Genomic DNA, 24,766 nt, shown 5'->3' with positions numbered 1-24,766 from the left:
TGTTACTTTGGTATAACTTTTTATTTGAATTTCCTTTGCTTTAAAATAGAGGTGTCTGCAAAGTGTAATGTAGACCTACAATTTGGATTACTAGCTCCAATCTGGCATGCTACTCGTAATGAAAGAAGAGTAGCCTTCATTCTCTATAGACAGCAACTGTTTCTATATGTTTTAACAATGGGATACAGTGCTAAAAAACTAGTATTTCTTCTTCCTGGGCAAAAGGCATGTACATAAGAAAACTAAAATGCAAATCAAGAGCATTTACCTAAAACACAGTCTAGTAACTACAAATACATGAGATGATAGGGCTGCAAGAAGAGGACCCCAGTGTCTTGATGGCAGGTGTTCTTCCAGGAAAATCTGGGCATTACACACTGATTAAAGTCAGACTCCAACTTTGAAGTCTGGCTTACATGTTTTTGCTATGTATGATATGATGGTATGAAAGAAACATCACGTACTTTTGAAACTGCCTGAAGTCAGACTTCTTCCAACACAACATATTGAAGCAAATAACACACATCTTCAATGAAAAATTAAGCTATAAAAGGCCAATTACACAATAGATGAGACATACAGCATATTCTCAAATCTCCTGAGTGCAGCTGTAGCTTTCACTAATGGACTGATCACAGATCTGAAGGTGTGGAGGTTCAAAAAACAGTCTGAAAGCTGATATATTTAACTAAAATCATTCAATTACCAAACCTGGTAATATTCAGTATTAAAACTGACTTTTCAATGTTATAATTTTATTTGGTCTTTAAGAACAAATATTCACACAGAATAGCAACATTAAAATCAAAATCCAGGACCTGCAATTGAGCTCCCTGAGGCAGTTCTGGAGGCCAGCGTGGAGCCCTGTTCATTTCCCAGGGATTTAACCATGTACAGATGTTTTAAAATGGAAGCTTTATATAATCTTCAGCAAGCAATCTTCAATTATAAACATAGACTGCTGGAACCTCCTGAAAACATAAGCAAACTTCTCACGCAAAAACAAATTTCATTTTCCTAAATTTGAAGGGAAAAAAAAATCAAGTTGTACATGGAGTCAAACACCTCAAACAGAGTAATTTTTTCCTCTTAGGTCTGTCATTCATAAAATTACTTCCCTTGATTTAAAGAATACTGCAAAATCACTGGAAGTTGATTCATACTCTTAGCAGAGGTAAGAGAGAAAGTGACTGAAGGTGCTTACAAAAAGCTCTGACAACCTAACCCTTGTTGCTCGAGAGGAAAGAAAACAAATATCTTGCATTTGCTCGGGAGAGCAGACGAGTGATCCGGCATGTGCGCGCTGCCTGCTTCCCCCAGCTCGGCGCTGCCAGCAGAGCGCTGCCAGCACGGTTGTGGCTGCACGCAGGGCAGGGACACAGGGAGGAACCCGGCTCGCCCAGCTGCCACACACCGGCCTGCTGATTTGCACCGAGATGCTGCGGCGGGTACTACAGTTAGTCATGCCAGGGAAATGTCGGCCTTACCCCGCTTCTCCCACACACCTTGGGGAGAGCAGGGAGCCAATAGCAAATCCATGCAGTATTCCTGCATTTCTGCATCATAAATCTTAGCTGGCTTGCACCAAAAGGTGATGGGATCCTGTGGCAGGACAAAAAAAAAAAAATGGAGACCACTAACAGCAGCAGCCCAGATGGAGCAATCTTCACCTGATGTTAAGAGCAGGCAGGCTGTTGGTCCTGCAGAGGGGAGAGGCTCCCTGCTCACTGATGTCTGATTCACAGCCCAGCTCCTTGTCTAGCCCTCCACAGCTTCTGCAATTTCCTGAAGTCTTGAAGTTGGTGCATATTTGCAATTTAAAAAATCGCTTATGCCTGGAAAGGAGGTAATTATAACCTGCCACTCCAGTCCCCTGTCACGTAGAACAGTGACATCTCCCTGTCTGATGGAGACTGACTGTAGGAATCGTGCTGGACCCATACAGCCTGTGTTCTCGATGGAGCATCCAGAAAAGGCCTCCCAACCATGGTGTCAGGGCTGTGAGCATGGGGTTTGCCTGTCTGTGCTCAGGTTCAGCTCAGAGACAGTGTGGCTCTGTCCTCCAGAAGCTGCTGGTGCTTTCGCTTCTGGCCCCCCCAGTAGTGCAGCATACCTGTGGGCTCACATTCCACCAGCCTCAGCCCACCCCTAGGGAGGTGCCCGATCCCCAGGGCTGCCCCAGTGCCCCCCAGCTGCCCTGTCCCTGGCTGGGGCAGCGGGGCAGGCCCCGGTTGCCAGGCCCTGCCCTGACAGACCCTCCATGGGGACCCGCTATCGCAGGTAGCCCTGGTCACCCACCCTAGTGGAGCACACTAGCCAGTGGCATCTGCAGGATGCTCAGCCTAGATCCTGAGACCACCAGTGATCCACAAACTGGGAGCTACTAAAACAGACAAACGGAGCACATGGAGAACCACTGCCAGAAATGTGCACATTTTGTTAGTGTTTAACCTACTTACTGCTTATAATAGAAACCATGCTTTAAAAGAGCTCTCTGAACTAAAACACTGTAGTTAAAAATATCAGACAACTGTTTGGGAAGACCATTCCTATCTTGTGAGCAATAGCTGGAAATTATTATCGCTGTTTTAATGGTACAAAACGGCAAAGGAAAGAAACAGAAACTCACTGAAATCAGTGGAAGAATCTCACTGATTTAATCAGCAAGACAGAGTCCAAGAATCTGTAATCTCTCACAGCAGAAAGACATCAGATAAGGACAGTAAACATTCCTGGGTAGGACACGGGACCCTTAGGTGGAGAAGTTTTGTTTCCAGGAAGGGACTAAATGGAAACTGGCACAGGAGCACACAAAATGGGGACTCTGCTCCTCAGCCACTGAATCATCTGCTTTGTGCAATGCACTTGTGTCAAAGGTGCCTGTGCTTCCCTGCTGAAATGCTGTGCCTGAAACTCATGGGGCACTGCCAGAAACACTGCTCCAACAAAACAACTGCAGGTACTCAGTCATATCCCAAGGGATTAACATTTGCACAGACAGAGGACAGAATTCAAGTTTTTCATTATTTATTAACTGATCTGTACCACAACTACTAGTTGCTGAGCTGTAAAGGCTACACTGCTCTATGTAAGTGATATAAGGCTCTGAAAAAGCTCTGGGAAATACTTTCAATTATTCCATCTCATTAAGCTCCTTTCTTTTTTCCCTCCCTTCTCTCTGTATCTTTCAAATTGTTTATTTTTTCAAATACTTGCCTGTGCTATGCTCATTCTTTTGGCTGCTCTGTCCCAAAGTAAAACAGCCTAGTCTTTTGCCAGCTATTTCCCTTTGTCCTGCCAGTGTTACTAAAAGAAGACTTTCTTGCTGGCATGCACCTCCTCCCTGACTGGCTAACCAGAACAGAAGCATATTCAGAAAAAGACCTCATTGATTCAGATGCAGCTTCATTTTACCATGAAGTTATGCACTGCCACAGTTAACTTCTCTAGGACTCAAAGCACTGTATGATATGCTTACAGCCTCTCTACACAGTATGTGAGGAAAAGGCTGCATCTGCTTGACTCATCTCCCATTTTACTTTAGTGTCCTAGTCCCCGTACCATATACATGTTGTCTCTGCCTAGGCTTCTTTCTGTGGTGAGCCAAATGGTCCCACAAGAGGAAATCCAAGAACAGAATAATCTGCTCAGAGTCTGTTCCCTGGAGCTGCATTGAAACATACCAAATTTGTCTCTCTCTCCTTGGTACACTCCTTTGCTATTATACCAAGGAAGTCATGAACCCTCAGACTTCCTTATGATATGACCCAGGGCATACAGCACAAACTACACGTGCTATAATAAAACCCAGGAAGTTGCAAGCCCTGTGCAGAGAGGGACAAGTCATTACACACTAATTAGCCCAGTAGCCAGAATACTCTCTCATGTGGTCCTCTAAGACACAAACCTCTTCATTCAATTTAGGAACCAAAAAAACGTAAAAAACAGAGAGATGTTGCCAACCAAGAGGGAACACTGAGCACAGCAGTGATCTTAAATCTTGTTCCTCTGATCAGCTTTGATGCCAAAGTCAGCTTTATCAAGAGCGATCTGTTCTTACTTAGAATCCAGAATTAGAAATCCTCTCCTGTCAGCAGACATCTTCAACAGTATTTCAAGTCAACATACCATATCCCTTAGCTTCTAGCCGTAGCCACCAGTGGTTCTACCAATGCCTGTTTAACTTTGTAAGAGTGTGGTCACAAAAGCATACAATAGCACAATTCCCTTCTCAGACCGAGAACATTCAAGCCACTGGTCCTGTTTTCCATGAGAACACCCTGCCATTTTACAAGAGACACATCTCAGAGTAGATCTGGGCTCCAAGCAGAAACACTGAAGAAGCTCTAGGCTCCAGGGCCATGTTAAAGTCATACAGGGAAGAATATGGGGATCCCAGGCGTATCTCAGGTCATGCACTAGTTGATGGCTTTCACCAGCAGTGCAGTTTTGGACTTTGGTGATCAGCTCTGCCTCTACCCTGCCTATACTTAAATGTCAGTATGACAGAAAGAGACTGTGAAGAAGACTGAACCCCAGGTACATTCTTCTCAGCAGTGTGGAGGTGTCCCATGAGAGATGTGCAAGATTCACGGTGATACTCCTCTGAAGAAGAAGGAACACACAAGGGCTAATAAGGCATCCTTTTGCCTTAGGGAAGCAGGGAATTGCCCAGGAGGAGACAGAATCACAGAATCATCTAGGTTGGAAAAGACCTTGAAGATCATCTAGTCCAACCATCAGCCTAACACTGATAGTTCCCAACTACACCATATCCCTCAGCGCTATGTCGACCCTACTCTTAAACACCTCCAGGGATGGGGACTCCACCACTGCCCTGGACAGCCCATTCCAACACCTAACAGCTCGTTCTGTAAAGAAATGCTTCCTAATATCCAGTCTAAACCTTCCCTGGTGCAACTTGAGGCCATTACCTCTTGTCCTATCACTTATTACTTGGTTAAAGAGACTCATCCCCAGCTCTCTGCAACCTCCTTTCAGGTAGTTGTAGAGGGCGATGAGGTCTCCCCTCAGCCTCCTCTTCTCCAGACTAAACAACCCCAGTTCCCTCAGCCCCTCCTCGTACGACATGTGCTCCAGACACTTCACCAGCTTCGTTGCCCTTCTCTGGACACTCTCGAGTAATTCAATGTCCTTTTTGTAGTGAGGGGCCCAAAACTGAACACAGTAATCGAGGTGCAGCCTCACCAGTGCCAAGTACAGGGGTAAGATCACTTCCCTGTCCCTGCTGGCCACGCTATTTCTGATACAAGCCAGGATGCCATTGGCCTTCTTGGCCACCTGGGCACACTGATGGCTCATGTTCAGCCGGCTGTCAATCAACACCTCCGGGTCCCTCTCTGACTGGCAGCTCTCCAGCCACTCCTCCCCAAGCCTGTAGCGCTGCTGGGGGTTGTTGTGGCCCAAGTGCAGCACCCGGCATTTGGCCTTATTGAAACTCCTACAGTTGGCCTTAGCCCATCGCTCCAGCCTGTCCAGGTCTCTCTGCAGAGCCTCCCTACCCTCGAGCAGATCAACACTCCCACCCAACTTGGTGTCATCTGCAAACTTACTGAGGGTGCACTCGATCCCCTCGTTCAGATCATCAATAAAGATGTTAAGCAGGGGTGGCCCCAAAAAAGACAGTGTCATCTCCACAGCTGCAGTGCTATTACAGGCATAAACCACAGAGCCCTCTCTCTATGTACACTGAAATGCTTTTCCAAGAGAACAAATGGAGTACTTACCTGTATTTATGAATGATGGCATTAAATAATCTTCCATCACGCCAGCAGGTAGTGAAATTTTCACAACGCATTCCAGCATAACCCTCGGTTGTCTGCTGCGACCACAGGAGCAGTCTCTCTTTCGCAGACATGTCCTCTGACTCTCCAGTAACATGGATATCAGATATCTAAAACACAGTTAATGTAAATATTGCAATTACATCTAACCCATAAATAATGTTTAAAATATTGCAGAAAACCACTCTGCATTACTGAAGAATTTTCTGTCTGATATCTGTATACATTAATATGACAATTATTTACATATTGTATTAATATTCTTTCATGTCTTATCCTTATACATGCTTAGTGTCTTCAATGTGAAATACAAAATTCGTAGCTTAATTTTCTTCAATAAGCCAGTTCTCAGCATTTTAATTTCTGGGCACAATATAATACTATTACATAATGAAAAATAATTAACTATGTCTATTTTATGCTGATAATGTGAAAAGTAATCTATTTTTATGTATTATATCTATTATATATAAATGTTATATATACAAAATGCAGTATGGTTTATATGTATATAGTCACACCTCTGTAATACCCATATTTCTATTATTCTTACTTTATTTAGCTGCAATGTTCCTCTCTTAAAACAGGTTAATTTATATTATATGCTGTTCTGGAATTCAGTAACAGAACAGTCATTTACAGTGAAAACTGATAATAGTGTGTTTAGGACAAAATTTTCTACGAAGCATTTTAGGAATGACTGAAAGACTGAAAGATTATAAATAAAAGTTTTGCTTGATACAGAAGGTTTGGTTTTGTATTATTCAAGCATTATCAACTTCATGTCAGGGAAAGCAGGAAAGCACTGGTAATTTTATGTACAAATACTACTTTCTAGTACATTAAATTCCCCCCTAATGAAGCGCAGTCAGTTTGCTTAGAAAACTACCGCTGTATAAATATGAAGCAGACATTTCCCTAGTCTCCCTAATTTGCACATGTATTCTTTGCTCCTCATGTTATAGAAATTGTACTCAGTGTAAATCTGAACTGCAAAATAGAAAATGAAGATATGCCTTGATAAAGGAAGTGCTATCACACATTATCTTTCTTCTAAATGACCACTTTTTACCACTTACCCAAACAACAACAGATAATATGTTATGAAGAACACCAAGAACCCAGGTACCGTGAGGCACTACACAGGGACACATGTACTGTAGCTCAGACATTACAAAAAGCAGGCTGAGGTGCTTGGGCAGAGGCAAGAGGGCCTAAGACACCACCAAGATCTGTGTGGACACCAAGCACCCCCATGAGCCCACCTGGAAGAGGCCACACCACACAAGCCTACAGCCAGCCCTGTGGGGAGAGACAGGTCTCCTCTGGCTGTGGAGCCAGCCTGAGGCCAGGGCTCAGGGAAGTTTTGCCCACAGACAATTCGGGGGGCAAGGTCCGTGCTCAAGCTGGCTGCAGAAGAGCCTTAACTCTGGAGCTCTGCCAATGCCAGCAATCCTATTCTAGTGTAAACCAGGACGTTATGTTCATGAGGTCAGATGGGATGGTCATAACTATGCCTCCTGACCTTGAAATCTCTGCACACAAAGATGTCTCCTGTCTGGGCTCTTCCTGGGGGAGTTCAGACAGGCTAGGCTGGAAATTGCAGTTTTTTCTCACATTAAAACCACACAAAACACAGTGCCAGGAACAAAGAAATGTAGCTTTCCTACTGATGCTGCTATGTCAATGCCTAACAGGAGGTGGTGGAAAGCACTAGGAAGCTGGGGACAAAAGGAAGCACCTTGGAGATGTCAGGGCAATGTAGGGGCTGCCAGTGCTCTCTCCTATTTCTGTTTAACCACCTTTCACACTTCCAGAGGACAATAAGCATTTACAGCCTTACAATAAACTATAAGTAAATTTAATGCAGGGACAAACTAATCTACATCATTTTCTATGCAAGTATCCACAAAACACCAAGCTGTGAAGGCAGTCCTTCACAGGCCATCATATCTGATGGTTCTACGTAAGGGAAAAATACAGGCACTGATGTTAGAAAGCAAAGTAGTTTTAACTGTTCAACTAGCCCATAAATACCTCCGAAGACCTCACTGGATTTTTTGCATCCTAATGTCTCCAGCTTGAACACTGCACATTTTTAAGAAAAAATCAGAAAATATTTCCTTTTATGTTTAAAACACTGAAGAGAAACACATGCAGCTGTGATTGTTTATAAATTTCTAGGTATCAAAATCCTGCACTGAGTATTTAGTACATGAAATCACACAAAATACAGACAGTAGAGTCTTTGAAGACAACAGGGAATCCAACGTGGCAAAAGACCAACTTAAAATCTCTCTGAAAATGTTCTTGTAAAAATCTAGGGAACTCATCTGCAGTGTAAGATTTCCTTTCTGTTGGTTACTTTTATCTTTTGGTATTTCAAAGCAAGAAAGCAAACTGAATATTTTTTCAGTAGCTTTAGTTTCTATTCATCACAGAACAACCAGACCACAATATAAATGAAGTCAACTATTTGCCACTTATCCGGACAACGCTTCTGAAAGAGATGATGTCATCTGAAGTGCCAGATGTCTAGCAAAAAAGAAAAACCCTATAATTTTTTCCCTGTCATTTTCAGAAAAGTCCTCTGTGTGTAATCATTAAGTATCATGGTTTTTAATGTATTCTACCTAAGCAAGCTAACAATGTAATTTGCTAACGGACATTCCTTCCTGCTAAATTCAAATCTTTAGCCTCCTTCACGGTTAATTGACTGGTGATGGCTATGTACATTTTGGGCTGCAGAGAGTGCAAACGCAGCATATTTGAGTGCACATTAGATTCCTCTGGCAACAAGTGATTTCAGACAACAAGGCAACTTCTGAAGGTCGTACTTGTATCTGTTGCTACATACAAACAACATTTGTAGCTATGGACACAAACACAAGGAGAATATTTCTTATTCTGAAAGTGACCACGAGGTAAACTTGCAATCCAAATTTTGGATGGCTAAAACATGAATTTAGCTCATTACCCTAAGGTCAACAGGATTTCGATCCAAAATCTTTCAAGCACCGTTCAGCACCCCAGTTGGCCATCTGAAGAAAAACAAATAGACTACAGTGGGTTTAAAAACTGAAATTGCTTTTCACTCATGGAAGTAGCCCGTTTCAGTACAGGTTAAGGAACATTAGCCTGAGACCCGAAACAGCCTGTGCACTTCTGTTCTCTAAATAAAGTATTTCAGATTCCAGGACTAAGATTTCAGACTTTTTCATAAACACTGAATTCATATTTGAAAAGTATAAAAATACACTGAGGGAAATGGTGACTCAAAGAGCTGTTTTATTACACTTACAAATATGATCTCTACTTTGCAAGATGCCCTATTAACTTGGAACTACTTAAGTAAAATACTACACCCACAAAATAAAGTGTCAGTGAGCACATCTTTCCTTTGATAACCCCATAAGCACAGTAACCCCTTTGATAACCCCATAAGCACACTTACATCTACCAACTATGCATTATCAACAATATTTATAACATCATTTGCCACAGGAAAGAAAAAGAAGGACTACAAAATTAGGAATACTAGAACAGAAAATAAATTAAGAGGTGATCAAATCTTTTACTGTTCAAATTTTGTCCTTCAAAGCAAACAGTTTATGTGAGCCTTTCATTCTTATATCTCACAAGCCTATCATTTACCCACTATACTCTGTTACTAGAGGACATTTATTCCTTGGGCATGGAACAAATTATTGAGTTTGCATGAGTCTGAACAGTTGTTTGCTAGAGATCCAGTTCTCCAAATTATCTCAAAGCCTGTGAATTACAAGTTATGCAAGAAGAAGAGACAGAAGTAATTCTCTGCACAGCCCTAGTATCTCAGGATTGAAGTCTTAATTGGCACTAAACAATATATTTATTGTTTCTAGATGGGGGAACTAGTTAACCTCTGCTACTGCAAGCGGTTTTTTACTCTGCCTGTAAGTTTCCTCTGCATCACACAGTATACAAAATCCATACACTAAAAAGCCTCAAGCTGTTTGCTTGCACTGATTTCAGTGATGCAGTTTTGAGTCCAAAGAGCAGAGCAGATCAGAAAAGACCTTCCAAAAGAAATCAATGCTGGTGTTGGATTTCTGCGGCTCATTTTTTACAGTGCAAACAGAAGCAAGTCTGGTATAGATAGTAAGGAGTCTTCCCTCCAATTCCATCTTATCCCAAATGTTTTGAAGCACGTCTAAACTTGACATAATGTACTTAACTGCAAAAAAGTATATAATGGGCTAGAGATGTATGATCTATAATGAAATGTATTCTGATGTCAGCTAGCCCTAAACCAGAAAAGTCTGAAGAACACAAATAAACAAGAGAAAAAAGAATACATGAATATGGAGAGATTTTGAAATGCTGTTTTCCACCTAAGCTAAGTAGTTAGTTATGTGTTGTTTTTGAAAAGGATTGTTGACAGTATGTTGAGGGAAGTACAGTTATACGAATGGAATTTGAACTTGCATGTGATCACAAGAAGTCATCTCCCCTGACGTTACAGTTGGACTTTGTGAGTTTCCATTTGGCCATAAATTCAAATGTTCCTATTCAGTTCTTGCACAGCTCTGTGGAGCTTTGAGTCCAGCTTTGGGCAACACCCTTCAAAAACTATTGGAACAGTTGAAGCAGATCGAAAGAGAAAAACAAGAATGAAAAAGAGCTAAAAATACATGACCTGTTAGGAAAGATTGAAAAAATGGATTTATTTAGTCTAAAGTAGGGAAAACCGAGGGGAAGTGTGATAACAGTCTTCATATATGTAAAATGCTGTTGCAAAAAAAGGTAATCAATCAACTCTTCTGGGAATGGGAAAAGAATTAATGAGTTTAAAAGTAAAAGAAAAGAAGTCATCTGTTTATTACTGCAGTTATCTTGCAACTACTTGCAATGATAACAAGACACCTTCCAACTATGTCCACCATCATATACCAGTAGAAATATTTTACTGAATATGCTGATTACAAATATTCTACATATTTTTATTTAAAAGCAAGAATATTGCCTTTAACCTGAATTAAATACATTTTTTTTCTTGAAAATTATTATTAGTACTGTAGATGAGATAAGAAATCCACTGTATCAAACACTATGTAGATGCATGGCAAAAAACCAGCTGAGAACCTGCAGCCAAGACAACAGCTGAGTACTGGAAGTAGATGAGTGATTCCATCTATATATTAGACATTTTTCTAAAAAACGTTTACATCCATAAACCGGAACCGAAACTACCACAAATTAGATTGGAAGAAGAAGAATAATGATTGATAACGTGATACACATAAGTCATTGGCTTCGACACAAGCTGACAACCAGCAAAAACTGGTGGTAACACCAGCCGGTAGCTATTTTTTGCTGATACTGAATGAAAACCATGGCTTCTTTCAACACAAGAGACATCAAATATCGCGGTAGCAGTATCTCCTGTAGAGAAGCCAAAACTACAGCCTTGATTTTCTACTCTACCTGCATTGTGCTAAAACATCACTGAGGAGTCTGCTGCAGGAAGCCTGTTTAGGTCTTGATTCACAACTTCTTGACCTTAATGCAAGCTGCCATCTGCTCTAGGACAGCCCTGAGCTTGAACAGTATCAGAGCATATCTTGCTCGAGGAAGTCATCTTCCTGTTTTAGGAACAAGGGCTGTAGAAATCAGGCCTCAGCAGAAAGTAAAAAACTTTCTCTCAAAGTTCTCAGGGAGCAGGCAGGAACAAAGCTTCACAACATCCTGCTTACCTGAACTTTGCAAATAGGAAACCAGAAGTAATATGGTAGCGCCTATTTGAACACAAAATCATAACTGTTTTACACACTTAAGAAGGAAGTTGTGTCACAGAAAGAGACTCAGATGATATAAACCAGTAGTGAGGACTATGCTTTTCACAGGGTAAAATGTCCTCTCTCTGTTACAGTGCAAATTAGCCAGCTGTACCTACGGGTTTCCCCAGTGTCTGTGCCTCAGCTTCAAAAGCCAACACACTTTCAAATATCAGCCACATCTGAACCACTGTGTAAGCTAAGAGTACATTATAGCGTGGCTAAATTCACAAGGTGAGTGGAGGCTACTGATCTCTGTAATTACAGTAAGGAAAATGGTAAAAACTGAGATTTGTAACCGTAAACCTTGTGTATCAGCTCAGGCTGATAACTGCAACTTTGTGGATTTGTGTAAATAACAGCTTTACTGTTTTATACTGAAATACAAGACATGCAAATACTTATTTAGTTCTCAAAAGCAAAAGGAAAGTGGTCATGACTTTGTAAAATAAGCTAGAGTCTGAAATCTAGTCTTCTTCCTGGATTTATTTTCAGGTGAAAGCTGCTCTTTGGTGCTTTTAAAATTAATTATACTCAGAATCTTGGGTGGAGAAAGGGAACTGAACTGAAAAGCAGATATTTCAGCAACTTGGGCATTTAGACTGATCTGGCAGTAGATTTCATATTTATACCATTAAGCAGTGTTTTATTGTTATCACCAGCACAAGTCTCAGTATCGATGCAGGTGCTCAACAAAAAACTCTTTTTTTTCCCCTTCCTCCTGTGGGTAACAAGGGGTATATGCCTGGTTGGCGTAATAACTGCAGCGTATTAGAAGTTGTATTACCCTGATTATACAGGAAAAAGTGGCCATGTTTGGCTGAACAGACAAGGCCTCATACTGTTTTAATCAGTAATGATGTTTTTTCAAATCAAAGAACACCCCTAAGATTTTCCTGAATTCCAGCTAAGATTAAGAGGGCTAAAGATCTCTGTGTGCATTAGAAGGCTATTTGTACTTGTGTGTACTGTGTGTTGTAACTGGGTGTGTTATCTGTATTTAAAAACTAAGCTTGGAAGAAGTATAATTTTATTCCTGTTACAAAAGTAAATTATATAAACAACGAAAGTGTAGTTAGCTCTTTGCTGGAAGGAGTACCTTTGGCACATGTCTATTCCCTCTGTTCATTCAACTCAAAGCTCAGATGTCCTCTTGAGCACAGGGAATCAGTTTTGGACCAGACCCTGGTAGCAGCATTTAACCCACGCTTACAGATTTCAGTTGCGCTGAAGATGAGTGGGGCAAAACTGGCAATATGGGTTGAATCGGTAAGCATGGATACTAACAGAAAAAAATTTGCTTTCCTTATGATATTCTGCAGCTAAGCTTGTTGTTTAGTTTCTTTTACTGTAAAAGGAAAATAATCCTACACTCAGAGGAAGATGGAATTTCAGTAATTAATATTAATAGTCCATATAGACAGTTTGTGAGGAAAGAACTTCTTTTAAAAGTGGAGAACATTATTAATATGATTTATGTTCACTTTTTCTATTTCAGGCTGTCCACATATTTCTATCTTTCTTCAGTTCCTATTAGCCATAACTGAAAAGAATTAGAAATATTCCTTTCCTTGACAGAAGACCCAAAAGAATTACAAGACCATCAAGAGTTGATAAAAAAAAATTACTGCAGATATTGTATGTGAACTTAAAAAACTCTCTGAAATTTACTCCACCTTCTAGAACCATTTTAACTTGAAAATCTTCTTCCTAAATTAGAAAACAAATCAATCTACAGATAGCAAAACAGCACAAGGATGTATCAACACTCCTGAAGTACAGAGGTATTACTTAACCTGTGAAAAAGATGAAGTAACATGTTCTGTCCTACGACTACATGTAGTATCATAACATGTGTAAAAGGCTTATATACAGCAAAGCAAAGGTATTTTTTAACAGTAAAAATACTGTTCAAATACTTATTCTTAGCTTACTTTCAAATATAATGTACTGTGCCAACATATTTACCTTGCTCCTGTTTGGTGGATGGCTAAATAATGCCTTTTCTTTTGACAACTGGGAAAGCACAGCATCAGAAGAATAAAACCTCTTTTGATCAAGCAGGGGATAACTTTTGCTTTCAGAAAGAAAGCGACGCAACTTTTCTGATTTATTGCTTTCTGGGACATCTTCAACAATTCTGCAAGAAGTTCTGTTTAATCCAGTTTCTTCACGCTGTCTGCGTAAAATGTGGATACCAGAATCCAAGCTGGCTGCTCTTCCATAACAAAGACCATGAGATTTCTTCAGGAATGCTAATTCTCTCCTGTTGCCATCCTCCAAGTATTTCCTCTTCCACATACAGCACTTCTCTGAACTCCTCTTGTCTTGTTCCTTTAACCATGTCTCTGTTTCATCAGACGTGATGAGCCTCTGATTATCACCATGAAAACTGTCTCCACAAAGAGAATCACTCTTTGTTTCACCCAGTAAAACTTTTGCTTTAACAAGATCAGCCGAAAGGTCTGTACTCACAGGCAGAGCATTACCAGCCACTGTCACTCTCCGGGGGACGGAATAAGCCAATCCCACACCCTTGGGACGATTCTCAGTGTTTTCTGAAATCCCCACTTCATACTGGCTATTTTCTTCACTTTCTTTAACATGTACTGAATCTGGTCCCTCCTTGGTTGATTTCTTTCTCCTTTTTCTTCTGAAATATTTTCTTCCAGGGGAATGTTTAGCTGGACTTAAGGGAGCTTTTGCAGGATCTAAACACTGTTCTTCCTTTTCAGCCCTCACACATCCACAGACGTTCCCCATTTGGCTTTCGGTAACTCACAGTCGCATAGTCTCATTCATTCCCGTATATTTACATACACTTAAATCCTCCTCAGAAAGTTAAGAACAGCCGTTTGCACCGTAATTTCTTCCAGACTTCACATCCATCCTCCTCAGTACGTAGCCATTTTGCTTATGAGAAATGCACACGCAATAAACGTTGTGGCATGGTGCCCAGGCAGGGCCTGTGTCTGATTAGACACTGTGGCTTATTTCTGGCCACCAATCCTCTTAAATAAACATCACTGCTTCAGCATTGGGCTGTAATGCCGATGGCCTTTCACAGAGATGACATAGCATTTATGAGCAATAGAAAATTCCTGCACGCATTTTAACTTCCCGTTTCATTTAGTAACTCGAGCAAGATAAAGTAGAAAAATATGCAGCAACCTTTGAAACTATTAGCTACACTCCAAATCCAAAAGCAAGCAGCGCAGCAAATAGCAGGGATTTAGTTAGCAGATTCGGTTTGTACTTGATACGTTTTTATTACGTATCCAGTGATCCACAGAAGGGAAGACTAAAGTGAAGGATCAGAGGATCAGAGATTGCTCTGACAGCTTGTTGGGGTCAAATTTTTATTTCTATGTGGAGTTTTCATAGCAGCTGATGTGATTTTTCACTGATTTGTCAGCTATAAATAACTTGCTGCTCCACTACTATCATACAAGCATAATAGCTTGCTCAGGGCAGTGGTGCTGTGTACTGGGAATTGGAACTTTGCAGCAGATTTAAACCTTCTGTCAGAGAAAGGTGAAACAAATCATAAGAGCCAGTCTGCCTAAAAAACTGTCCAAACAGTTGCTGTTTATAAAAATGGAGCTTCATCCACCTCCCATGCTCCTGTTCTGTAGGCATCTCTGTGTAGCTCTGAATATAACAGCCAAGAAGCATCTAACTATACCTGAAACTAGGTAGAAATGTTGTTAAAATGTAAGCAAGTCTAATCACCAGCATACTTTGCTTGGAAAATATCTTTTCAAGCTTCCACTTCATTTTTGTTACTGATACGCAAAAACTACTAAAACCGGCACACATGAGCAGGGGCAGATGTGGTTTCTCATGCTGAGAAAGAACTACTGAGTGACTTGCCAAGCATTATCAGGTGTTGCCATTGAGTTTCCCTTGCTTATTTGAAAAAGAATTGCAATAATGAAACCCAGAGACTCTATCCCCAGGGGCCAGTTCCACTTGAAGTGTTGTACGATATTTTACTGACAGGATCTAGAATGAGTAATAGAGCAAAGAAGTAGGATCAGCCTCCAAAGAACTTCCAAGAACAAAGATGCTCACTGCTGACTACTTGCAAGGCAGTGGGGTTAAATTTGACAGTAATGGCTAGAAAATTTTACACTGTAACACTAAGGGACTATAAGGCTGTTACAGAATACCCTGTACCACTGATAGATGGACAGCTACCCACAGGCACAATGCTAACATGTTTCTTTTTAATGCAGATGTTTATGCTATTACCACACTCTTTCATGGCCTCAATTTGTATTCACATTTGCAGTATGCTTAACATACAGGTGATGTTGTGACATTTACTCCCTTTACTCACAGTAAAAAAGCTGTATTCTAGTCATCTTAGAAAAGTGACTTTCAGCCAAGGCCCAGAGGACTCAGTGATTTAAAACACACTTCCACATGTGACTGAGTTCAGTTCTGATATGCCCCCCCTTAATTAACAGAAAAGCACATCAGGAGAAAAAAAAAAAAAGTCTTTGTAAATGACATCACTGTGTCTGTACAAACAAATGGCTTTTACGCCTGAAAATACATCTATCTCATCAGAAAAGATGATTCAGGACTTTGCAGTGCAACGGACCAAGATTGATTTCATTTTGCACAGATATAGCCTTTGTTTTAACAACACGTCTAATAACAATAACATATGTTTAAATAGATCATAGTATAATAATATTAAAATATTACATTATGTACTCTTATAAAAAAGACATTATCATCTTGATAAAGCAGGTATTATGTAAAACGTTAAAGATGAGAATGTCCAGTATCTGAAAGAACAATAGCATCTAATTGACAATGTATTAAAGTAAATATAGCCTACCACAAGTACACTGCCAATGTTGTTCTTCCTCCACAAATTTCACAGGAGTTAAGAATTTGTTTAAAAATACTGCAAATTTAAATTTTTATTGCAAGTGCATATTTAAATTAAGACAAGTGGGTGCTAAGGTTTCTAAACAATAATTATTTCACTGAGTTTTAATGGAATATGATTTAGTACATCTTTACTTTAAACCGTTTCCATATGTTTAACAGTCAGCATGATACCACCTTCTTCCCCACATAAAATGTCCATAAAGGATTCTCTGTTATTTCAAAACTCCAGTGTGGCACACTGACCATCATAAAAATGTCAAATCAAATGTAATTCAAGATAGGTCAGAAGAGACACATGTTGTTATTTTACAGCTGGCAAGCTGCATTTTTTAATATAATCAGTAATTTAGAAAGACTCTGATCTTGCACATTCTCTTTCATAAATACCTTAAATTTTGATTATTTTTTCTTAAGAGTAGGTAATTCACTTTTTCAGAAAATCACATGCCTCTGATGTGTAATTAAAAAATTGAGGCAGCAAACATACACAAGTCAGTTCTGGAACACTGGTTACAAGCTCAGTGCTCCCAACAGTCCTGGCTTACTGCTGCATATTCCAGGTCAACCTAGTTGAACACACCTTGTATATTTGCAGCTATTCTTAGAATTTAATAATTTCTAAATATTAGCTAGGAATAAATGCATTCCAAATATATCTCCACAGATTATTAGTAATATTTGTGCCTTTCTATCTTCCTAGAAATAGGTAGGAAATATGTTTTTTTGATACTTAATAACTGATTTAACCATACTTACCAGCTGTTCCTGAGTGAGAAGGCTATCACCTCTGTATTAACAATTCTTTCTGCTGTCCCTTGTTTTTCCATGAACCAAAAATAAACTCTATAGTCACTTTAACTTTATAAGTCACTTAGGCTCTTGAACCAAAAAGATCAAGGACAAAAAAATTGACAAATTGCATTTATATCAGTTGTGGGTTTTTTAATATAAAAAAAACCTATGCAAAATCATATTCCATGTTAAGAAAAGATGATAAATGAAAGTGTGAGTAACTAAAGACAAAATGGCCACTTTCAGCTAACTGAAATTCTATAAAGTAATAACTTTGGTCTCAGCGAGGAAAAAGACAGATAACAGGATTAAACTGGAAATTCAGGAAACAGAAACTGAAATTTCTTCTAAAACCTGTCTGCTGGAGCAAAGAAATATGATATTCTAAAGCATCAAAAGAGACTATCACTGAAGCCCATGAGAACCACCACAATATAGTGCAGACCTGACTACACCAGGGACTTGGTCTCAGATATCTGACTAGACCTGAATGGAAGATCAGCACTGGTCAAAGACCCAGATGATCAAAGCTGTTCAAAATATTTTCTTGGATTGTTGTACTTCTTTCCTTTTCTTCTTTTTTTTTTTTTTAAATGAAAAACCCAAAGATACAAATCTATACCCATCGATGCCAGAAAGTTTTAAGGAGAGATTAGCGAAAGACTTTTTCTGGCATATAAACCCTTAAGAAGTATAACATGAATAAAGGATTAGACCAACACTTGCCTGCAATTTGATCTGTCTTAGAGGCTACTTAATCACAAACAAGAGGTTAACATTAAGACGTGGTAAATAAAAGACTAACATCAAGACATGAAATAGCTCATGCAGATCTGTATTGGTTTGCTTTTAACCATTGATTCCTCTAATTTGTCAAGCATGTCTGTGACTGTGAAATGCATTATGTTCTTAACACGGGATGAGCATATTACACATTATAGTGGCAATGTTGCTGAATGTCTGCATATTTGTTGGTCTGCAAAATGCTGAGACCTTCATACACTGCTAGTTTATGCTTTATCATTGGTTTCATAGAGTTAGCAAATGTTTTAAAAGGAAGGGTCGTTCCACTTTGCCAATCAAATTGCACCTGTTATCTTTTATCCTAGAATAACATGATCAAAAGCCTACTAGGAAAGTGTTTCAGGTAGTTCTGGATCTAAGATCCCTTCCTCCTCTTTTTTTTTTTTTTTTTTTTTTTTTTTGTTTATGCAACACAGCAAAAGCAATGGAGCATTTAGCATAAATGGGACGTGTCATTTCATGGTACTAAATCAGCATACCAGATAATCAGCAAGTATTTTGTTGCACAGCTCAAAGGTCACATGCAGAATGTCAGAGAGATAAACACAGGCCAAAGAGAAACTGAAAATTAAAGCAGCACAAGATAGAGAACAAGGCAAAAAATAAAGGCTTGCCAGCACAAACAAGAGGTTATATTCGGAGCTGTTTGAGCTGTACTGGTAACCACTGCTCATAATCTGAAAAAGCTGTTTAGCTTTCAGGGACCACTGAGCTACCAAAAGTCACGACCCTGAACAGGAGATGTTTTATATCCAGTGAGATGGCCTACAAAAATAGGAATTTGTTCCTTGGTGGTGGTTTTATGGGATTAAGGACGAAAAGAATCAAACGAATGAGCTAACTGCTCATAAATCTTATCCTGCTGCAGAGATCCCACTATTTGTAGAGATAAAGTCTAAATACAACTCTGCCATAATGCCTCTCGTTCTTGCTGTGATTCAGATGAGTCCCAGAAATGCCAGTAACTTCATACTCATTTTCTTACATGAGAAATAGCAATTATTTTTTTAATTGCTGAAGAATTCCAGAAGAGCTAACTAGGAGTTCAGCTGAGGAATAAAATACAGGACAAGCATACCCCACCAAATGATGAATGGTCTGGTGCAATGGCTTATGACTGGCAATCGCAACTCCCAGGTGGAATACTGTTTATCCTATAAGCATTTATAGTCAGAGATTAGACAACTGGCCACACAGCTCCATCTTTAAATCTTTGAGAAGATCAGGCCTTGAACTGTTCTAGCTATTTTAAAGCAGAGGCAGATTAAACATCAATCCTTGGGTGCCAGGACCCGTGGCTCTGGTAAGACTCAGAGGCAAGCTTCTCAGCCAGCTGCCATCAGGCAGCTGCTCCCAGCAGAAATACGTGCCAGGAGAACAGCGAGTGACGGCCAGACCCAGCACTCTCAACTCCACATTGTCACCTCAGGAAAGCAGGCAGCATGTCTCTTATACGGTGACCCCTTCATGGATTTAACTGCAGAGCAGCTGAAGCAGAGGAAGGTGCATGGGTCCCAGAATGTCCCATTATTCCTCTGCCTTCTGCACGTCATTTACTGGAATGGGCCACCACAGCTGAACTGTCTCCTCCTCTGGCCACCCTGTATGAAGACCACAGCCTTCACAACCAGCACAACAGTGCTTCAAAATTGCTACCTGCATTGCAGGCTCTGAAGACCTATCTGTGGCAAAGGGTATCAGGAACTTGAGAAATGGCTGGGTAGCTGTCCTTTATCTCAGCCGAGTCATCTACAAACAAATCCACCCTTCTCACCTTTTTGCCCAACACAGGTAAAAGTTTAACTGCTGATCTGCTGGACCAAATGAACAGTCTATAGACTGCTTTGGGGCAGACAGATAAAGAATTAATTTTTCTTGAAGGCTTATGGGGAGTCAGCACCAAAAAAAAAAAGTATTTGCTGGCTGACAAGAGAAATGTGGAGAGGTAACACATGCTCTAAGGAGGCCTCAGAGAAAGCATCCATCTGACCAGAGGGGGCTGGACAGTACTGTAACATCTGGACAGAAAAGTTAACGACTAGAGCCTTGAAAAGCAGCATCCTGTGAAGAGGCCTGACAGCAGAGAGCTAGGGATGGTGGAAGGGAAGGTGTTTCATGGCAGTTCCTGAGCTACAAAATTATAATGAAACTGAAATAGAAAAAGTCTACTGAGTCATGACTTAAAAGCTCCAGAAATTTTTTAAGGTCTGAGTTCACAAAGGCCTAATTTTGGAAGCCTGAAAGTTTCTGAGTTTGATTTGTTTGGGTGTGGTTTTTTTCTTATTGCAAATTATTTTAATTTCTATTTGTTATATTAAAGAATGTTTGCAGTGGTTTGAAAAGAAATGATCACCAATTCTCACAGAAATTCTCTTACTAAAATTGTGGTTACTTACTAAGGCCAAATTCTGCTTTCAGTTACAGTTGCTCATCTCCAATGCCATCAGTGAAAATGTACTGGGTGTTGAAGGAGAAGTCCATTCAAGTATTACTTTGGGTATTTATACATATACAAACAGCCTATAATTACACAAAATACTCTAATCTGATTTAGCATGTTCTACAGGTGCCAGGAAAATAACTTATAGTAGTTATTGCATTATGAAACAGAATTTTTTAAAAGCCACATATTATTAAAAGCATGCGAAATGCGTACATTGAAAGCTTGCCTAAATCCTAATAACATACATGTCTTAGGGATTTTCAATACCCACAATTTCAATATCCACAAATTATTTTCTAACATACTCAACTCAATAAACCACGAGATTTCCCATTTCATCTTTTCTATATCTTATATGTAATTACTTGAGACACAGAGGAATGTACAATTTCTGGACTTGTCCAGCTGCAAAAGTCAGTTGTATAACTCAGAACAACATCTATACTTATCTAATTACAGGTAACAAGTCACAAAACCATAACCATCTCTAAACATAATTCAGATGCAAGTGAAATGTAATCCTCAAATGCCTATCATCTTTTATTTTTGTTCATCATGTCTTTCCCCTAAATCACTCCTAAATTCATTCAAATCCCCAGGAAGATTTTCTATTTTGAGGAAATACTCTTGAGATAAATGCCATGACTCAGAGAAACGAGAAGACACAAACAACAGCCAAAAAAATCCCTGGCATCTTGACTACCCCCCAGGTTGCATGTTACTAGAATACACTTGAATGATGGAGCAGAGGCACTAACATCACGTGGCAAGCAGCTCCTTATACTCGCTGAAAAATTAACTACTTGTGCAAATGCTGGGAAAATTTAAGAGGTAGTTCAGATTAAGACACCTCAACATAGGTGTCTACATATTCATGTTTACATGCTGGCTATCTCTTGAAGAGACCATTTTATCCAGCGGAAACAGGATTTAGTTTCCTAAACATGGGCTTTTGGCACTCTTTGACATATCCTGCTATATCCCAACTGGCCTTCAGCTGCAGATCTAGAAGAGCATGGGTCTCCCACAGATCTGGTGTCTCATCAGAGAACTCCACACACATGTCCTGGATACTCTAGCACACTTCAGATGTCACTCAAATGCCACCTGTCTTTAGAAAACTGAATCAAAAGCCCTGGAGATCTAGTTAGTACAATCAATGGATCTTGAACAGCAATGTTTCACATCCTTTAGACATAAGAAGAAAGTCAGTTGACCATCTAGAACATTTGAGAAACTTAACACTATGTGAGATATCTATATGGGGATAGCAGATACACCACAGGACCTAAGGAAACTTGCTTCCCACTGCATATGCTACTGTGTATGCTGTGTCATCTCAGATGACACTAAGCACCTATGCTGGACAACTGAATAGCTCAGTAGGTGCTCCAGGCACCTACTGCAAGTGATCTGAATTGCTCCACCAACCTCATCCACTATACTGACTAGCGCTCCAGGCCTCAAATCTGTTGCTAAACATATTTACCACCATTTAAGGTGCAGTTTATCCTGCCTGATCTGTCTCCTCCCAGATGATAGTGGGTTTCCCATAAGACCTACGTCATGTTTCTCATACTCATGCGGATGTCTCATAAATCTCCAACAACACAGATGTTTATGTTTAGTCAAATGGAGTGAGCCTCTAGTAGCTGGTTAGCTGACTCACTTTCTAGGCTATACTAGCTGTATAGAATAAACTTCTGTCGCTCAGAGTATCAGATTATAGGGACAATGTAGACACTTAATGCACATGAACACAGGTCCCCATAAACACCTGGATTTAGGTGTCTTAACTTCAAAATGAATCTCATCACAACTTTCCCAATATCTATAGGATTACTCCATGCATAAACACAGCTATTATCACGAAACTTCATCCCTTCGTGAGGACTCTGCTGTTAAGACTTCTTGGATCAGTTTTTTTCCCTCATTCAAAATCTAAGTGAAGACAAGAAAATACGAGGTGTAAGTACACACATTCTTCTGAACTTCCTTATACATTCTGAACCCGAATTGGCCATATATGGGTGTCAATGACACCAAATTGCCATACACTTCGAAAGAAGTGACATACAGGCAAATGCCAGGCTAGCAGAGATTAGCACAGAGGGTGTCTCTTACACAACCTTTCAAATCCCTTCTGCATTCAGTGTAAGTACTGCAGCCATTAATAGCAAAAAGACTGAAAATATCTTTTAAAAATCGCTGTTCTAAAGTTATTTCATATTTACTAATGATGCTTAATATTTAGTCCAAGAACAGTGGTTCATTCTTAAAATTATTTTAACACCAATTTTTTGGGATACTATTTTGAGAAAATAAAAGCTCACCAAAAGGACAAACCGCATCCTGGCGTGCATCAAACACAGCACAACCAGCCGGTCAAAAGAGGTGATTATCCCCCTGTATTCAGCACTGGAGCGGCCTCACTCAGAGTACTTGTGCAGTGCTGGGCCCCACAATTTAGGAAGGATGTGAAGGTCCTTGAATGCATCTAGAGGAGGGCAACAAAGCTGCTGGAAGGGCTGGAAGGAATGTCCTATGAGGAGCAACTAAGAACTCCAGATTTTCTAGTTTGGAGAAGATACTGAGGGGCGACCTCACTGCTCTCTACAGCCTCCTGAGGAGGGGACATGGAGAGGGAGGTGCTGAGCTCTTCTCCCTGGTATTCAGTGACAGGACATGTGGGAATGGTTCAAAGCCGCACAAGGGGCGTTTTAGACTGGATTTGCATTCGCCCATGCAAGATCTGAATTGTATTGCTAGACATTTAGTTGGTAGTTATTGGGGGTCAGGACAGAGTGAAGTGTGTTGCTGCTACAATTTCAATGCTTTTACATTTTTCATATGGAGCTGGCTACCTTACAGGGGAAAATCCTTGTCACACCACCTCACCTAAATTAGTTACTTTAATATAAATGTTCTTCCTCCTCATAATTTTTACAGCTATAACTAGTAACACTAATTTTTATCACTTTTTATAAGTGCCCAAAATTGTGCAAGCTGTTTTGTGCTTCAGCTAGTGAGAAAAGCTAAAAAATTCATCCTGCAAAAAACCTATTCAAGTTCAGAAAGATAAACTACACATCAAGTAAAGGTTTAACTTCCACTAACAGCTTCTATTAATAAGTTGTTAATAATCTTTGTTTCTGAAAACACAGCAGCATTCAATCACTGCCTAATTCTGTGGATCATAGAATCATAGAATCATTCAGGTTGGAAAAGACCCTCTGGATCATCGAGTCCAACCATCAGCGCTACTCTACAAAGTTCTCCCCTACACCACATCCCCCAGCATCTCATCCAAATGACCCTTAAACACATCCAGGGATGGTGACTCCACCACCTCCCTGGGCAGCCTGTTCCACTGTCTGACCACTCTTTCTGTGAAAAATTTTTTCCTAATGTCCAGTCTAAACCTCCCCTGTTGCAGTTTAAAGCCATTCCCCCTTGTTCTGTCACTAATCACCTGTGAGAAGAGACCAGCACCAACCTCTCTACAATGTCCTTTCAGGTAGTTGTAGAGAGTGATGAGGTCTCCCCTCAGCCTTCTCTTCCTCAAACTGAACAGTCCCAGCTCCTTCCATCGCTCCTCATAGGATTTGTTCTCCAGGCCCTTCACCACCTTCGTTGCCCTCCTCTGCAGTCGCTCCAGCACCTCGATATCTCTCTCGTATTGAGGTGCCCAAAACGGGACACAATACTCAAGGTGTGGCCTCACCAGTGCAGAGTACAGGGGGACTATCACCTCCCTACTTCTGCTGGTCACACTATTTCTAATACAAGCCAGGATGCCGTTGGCTTTCTTGGCCACCTGGGCACACTGCCGGCTCATGTTCAGCTGCTTGTCAATTAGAACCCCCAGATCCTTCTCTTCCACACAGCTCTCCAGCCACACCTCCCCAAGCCTGTAGCGATGCATGGGGTGGTTGTGGCCCAAGTGCAGGACCTGGCACTTGGCCTTGCTGAAGCTCATCCCGTTAACATTGGCCCACCGATCCAATCGATCCAAGTCTCTCTGTAGTGCCTCCCTATCTTCATGCAGATCGACACTCCCGCTTAACTTGGTGTCATCTGCAAATATACTGATGATACACTCTATGTCCTTATCAAGATCATCAATAAAGATGTTGAACAGAAATGGTCCCAACACCGAGCCCTGAGGAACACCACTTGTGACCGGCCGCCAGCTGGAT

At 40.4% G+C, this 24,766-nt stretch overlaps 1 protein-coding gene across 8 annotated transcripts in view; it reads right to left on the bottom strand.

The window, feature by feature from the left end:
* The window catches only part of DST (dystonin), a 316,145-nt gene that overhangs the window by 162,694 nt on the left and 128,685 nt on the right, over positions 1-24,766 (bottom strand). For 7 of the 8 annotated variants that reach the window (XM_074819863.1, XM_074819864.1, XM_074819867.1 and 4 more), the window contains one exon: positions 5,748-5,914. In XM_074819863.1, the coding sequence (XP_074675964.1) occupies positions 5,748-5,914 (167 nt within the window). Of the gene's footprint in view, positions 1-5,747; positions 5,915-13,588; positions 14,484-24,766 lie in introns of those variants that run through there. The other variant, XM_074819866.1, reaches the window with a different exon arrangement.

This window comes from Strix aluco, chromosome 3 (assembly GCF_031877795.1).
Source record: "Strix aluco isolate bStrAlu1 chromosome 3, bStrAlu1.hap1, whole genome shotgun sequence".
NCBI classification, from domain to species: Eukaryota; Metazoa; Chordata; class Aves; order Strigiformes; family Strigidae; genus Strix; species Strix aluco.
The sequence above is the reverse complement of the archived record's forward strand: the minus strand, read 5'-3'. Positions and strand labels throughout refer to the sequence as shown.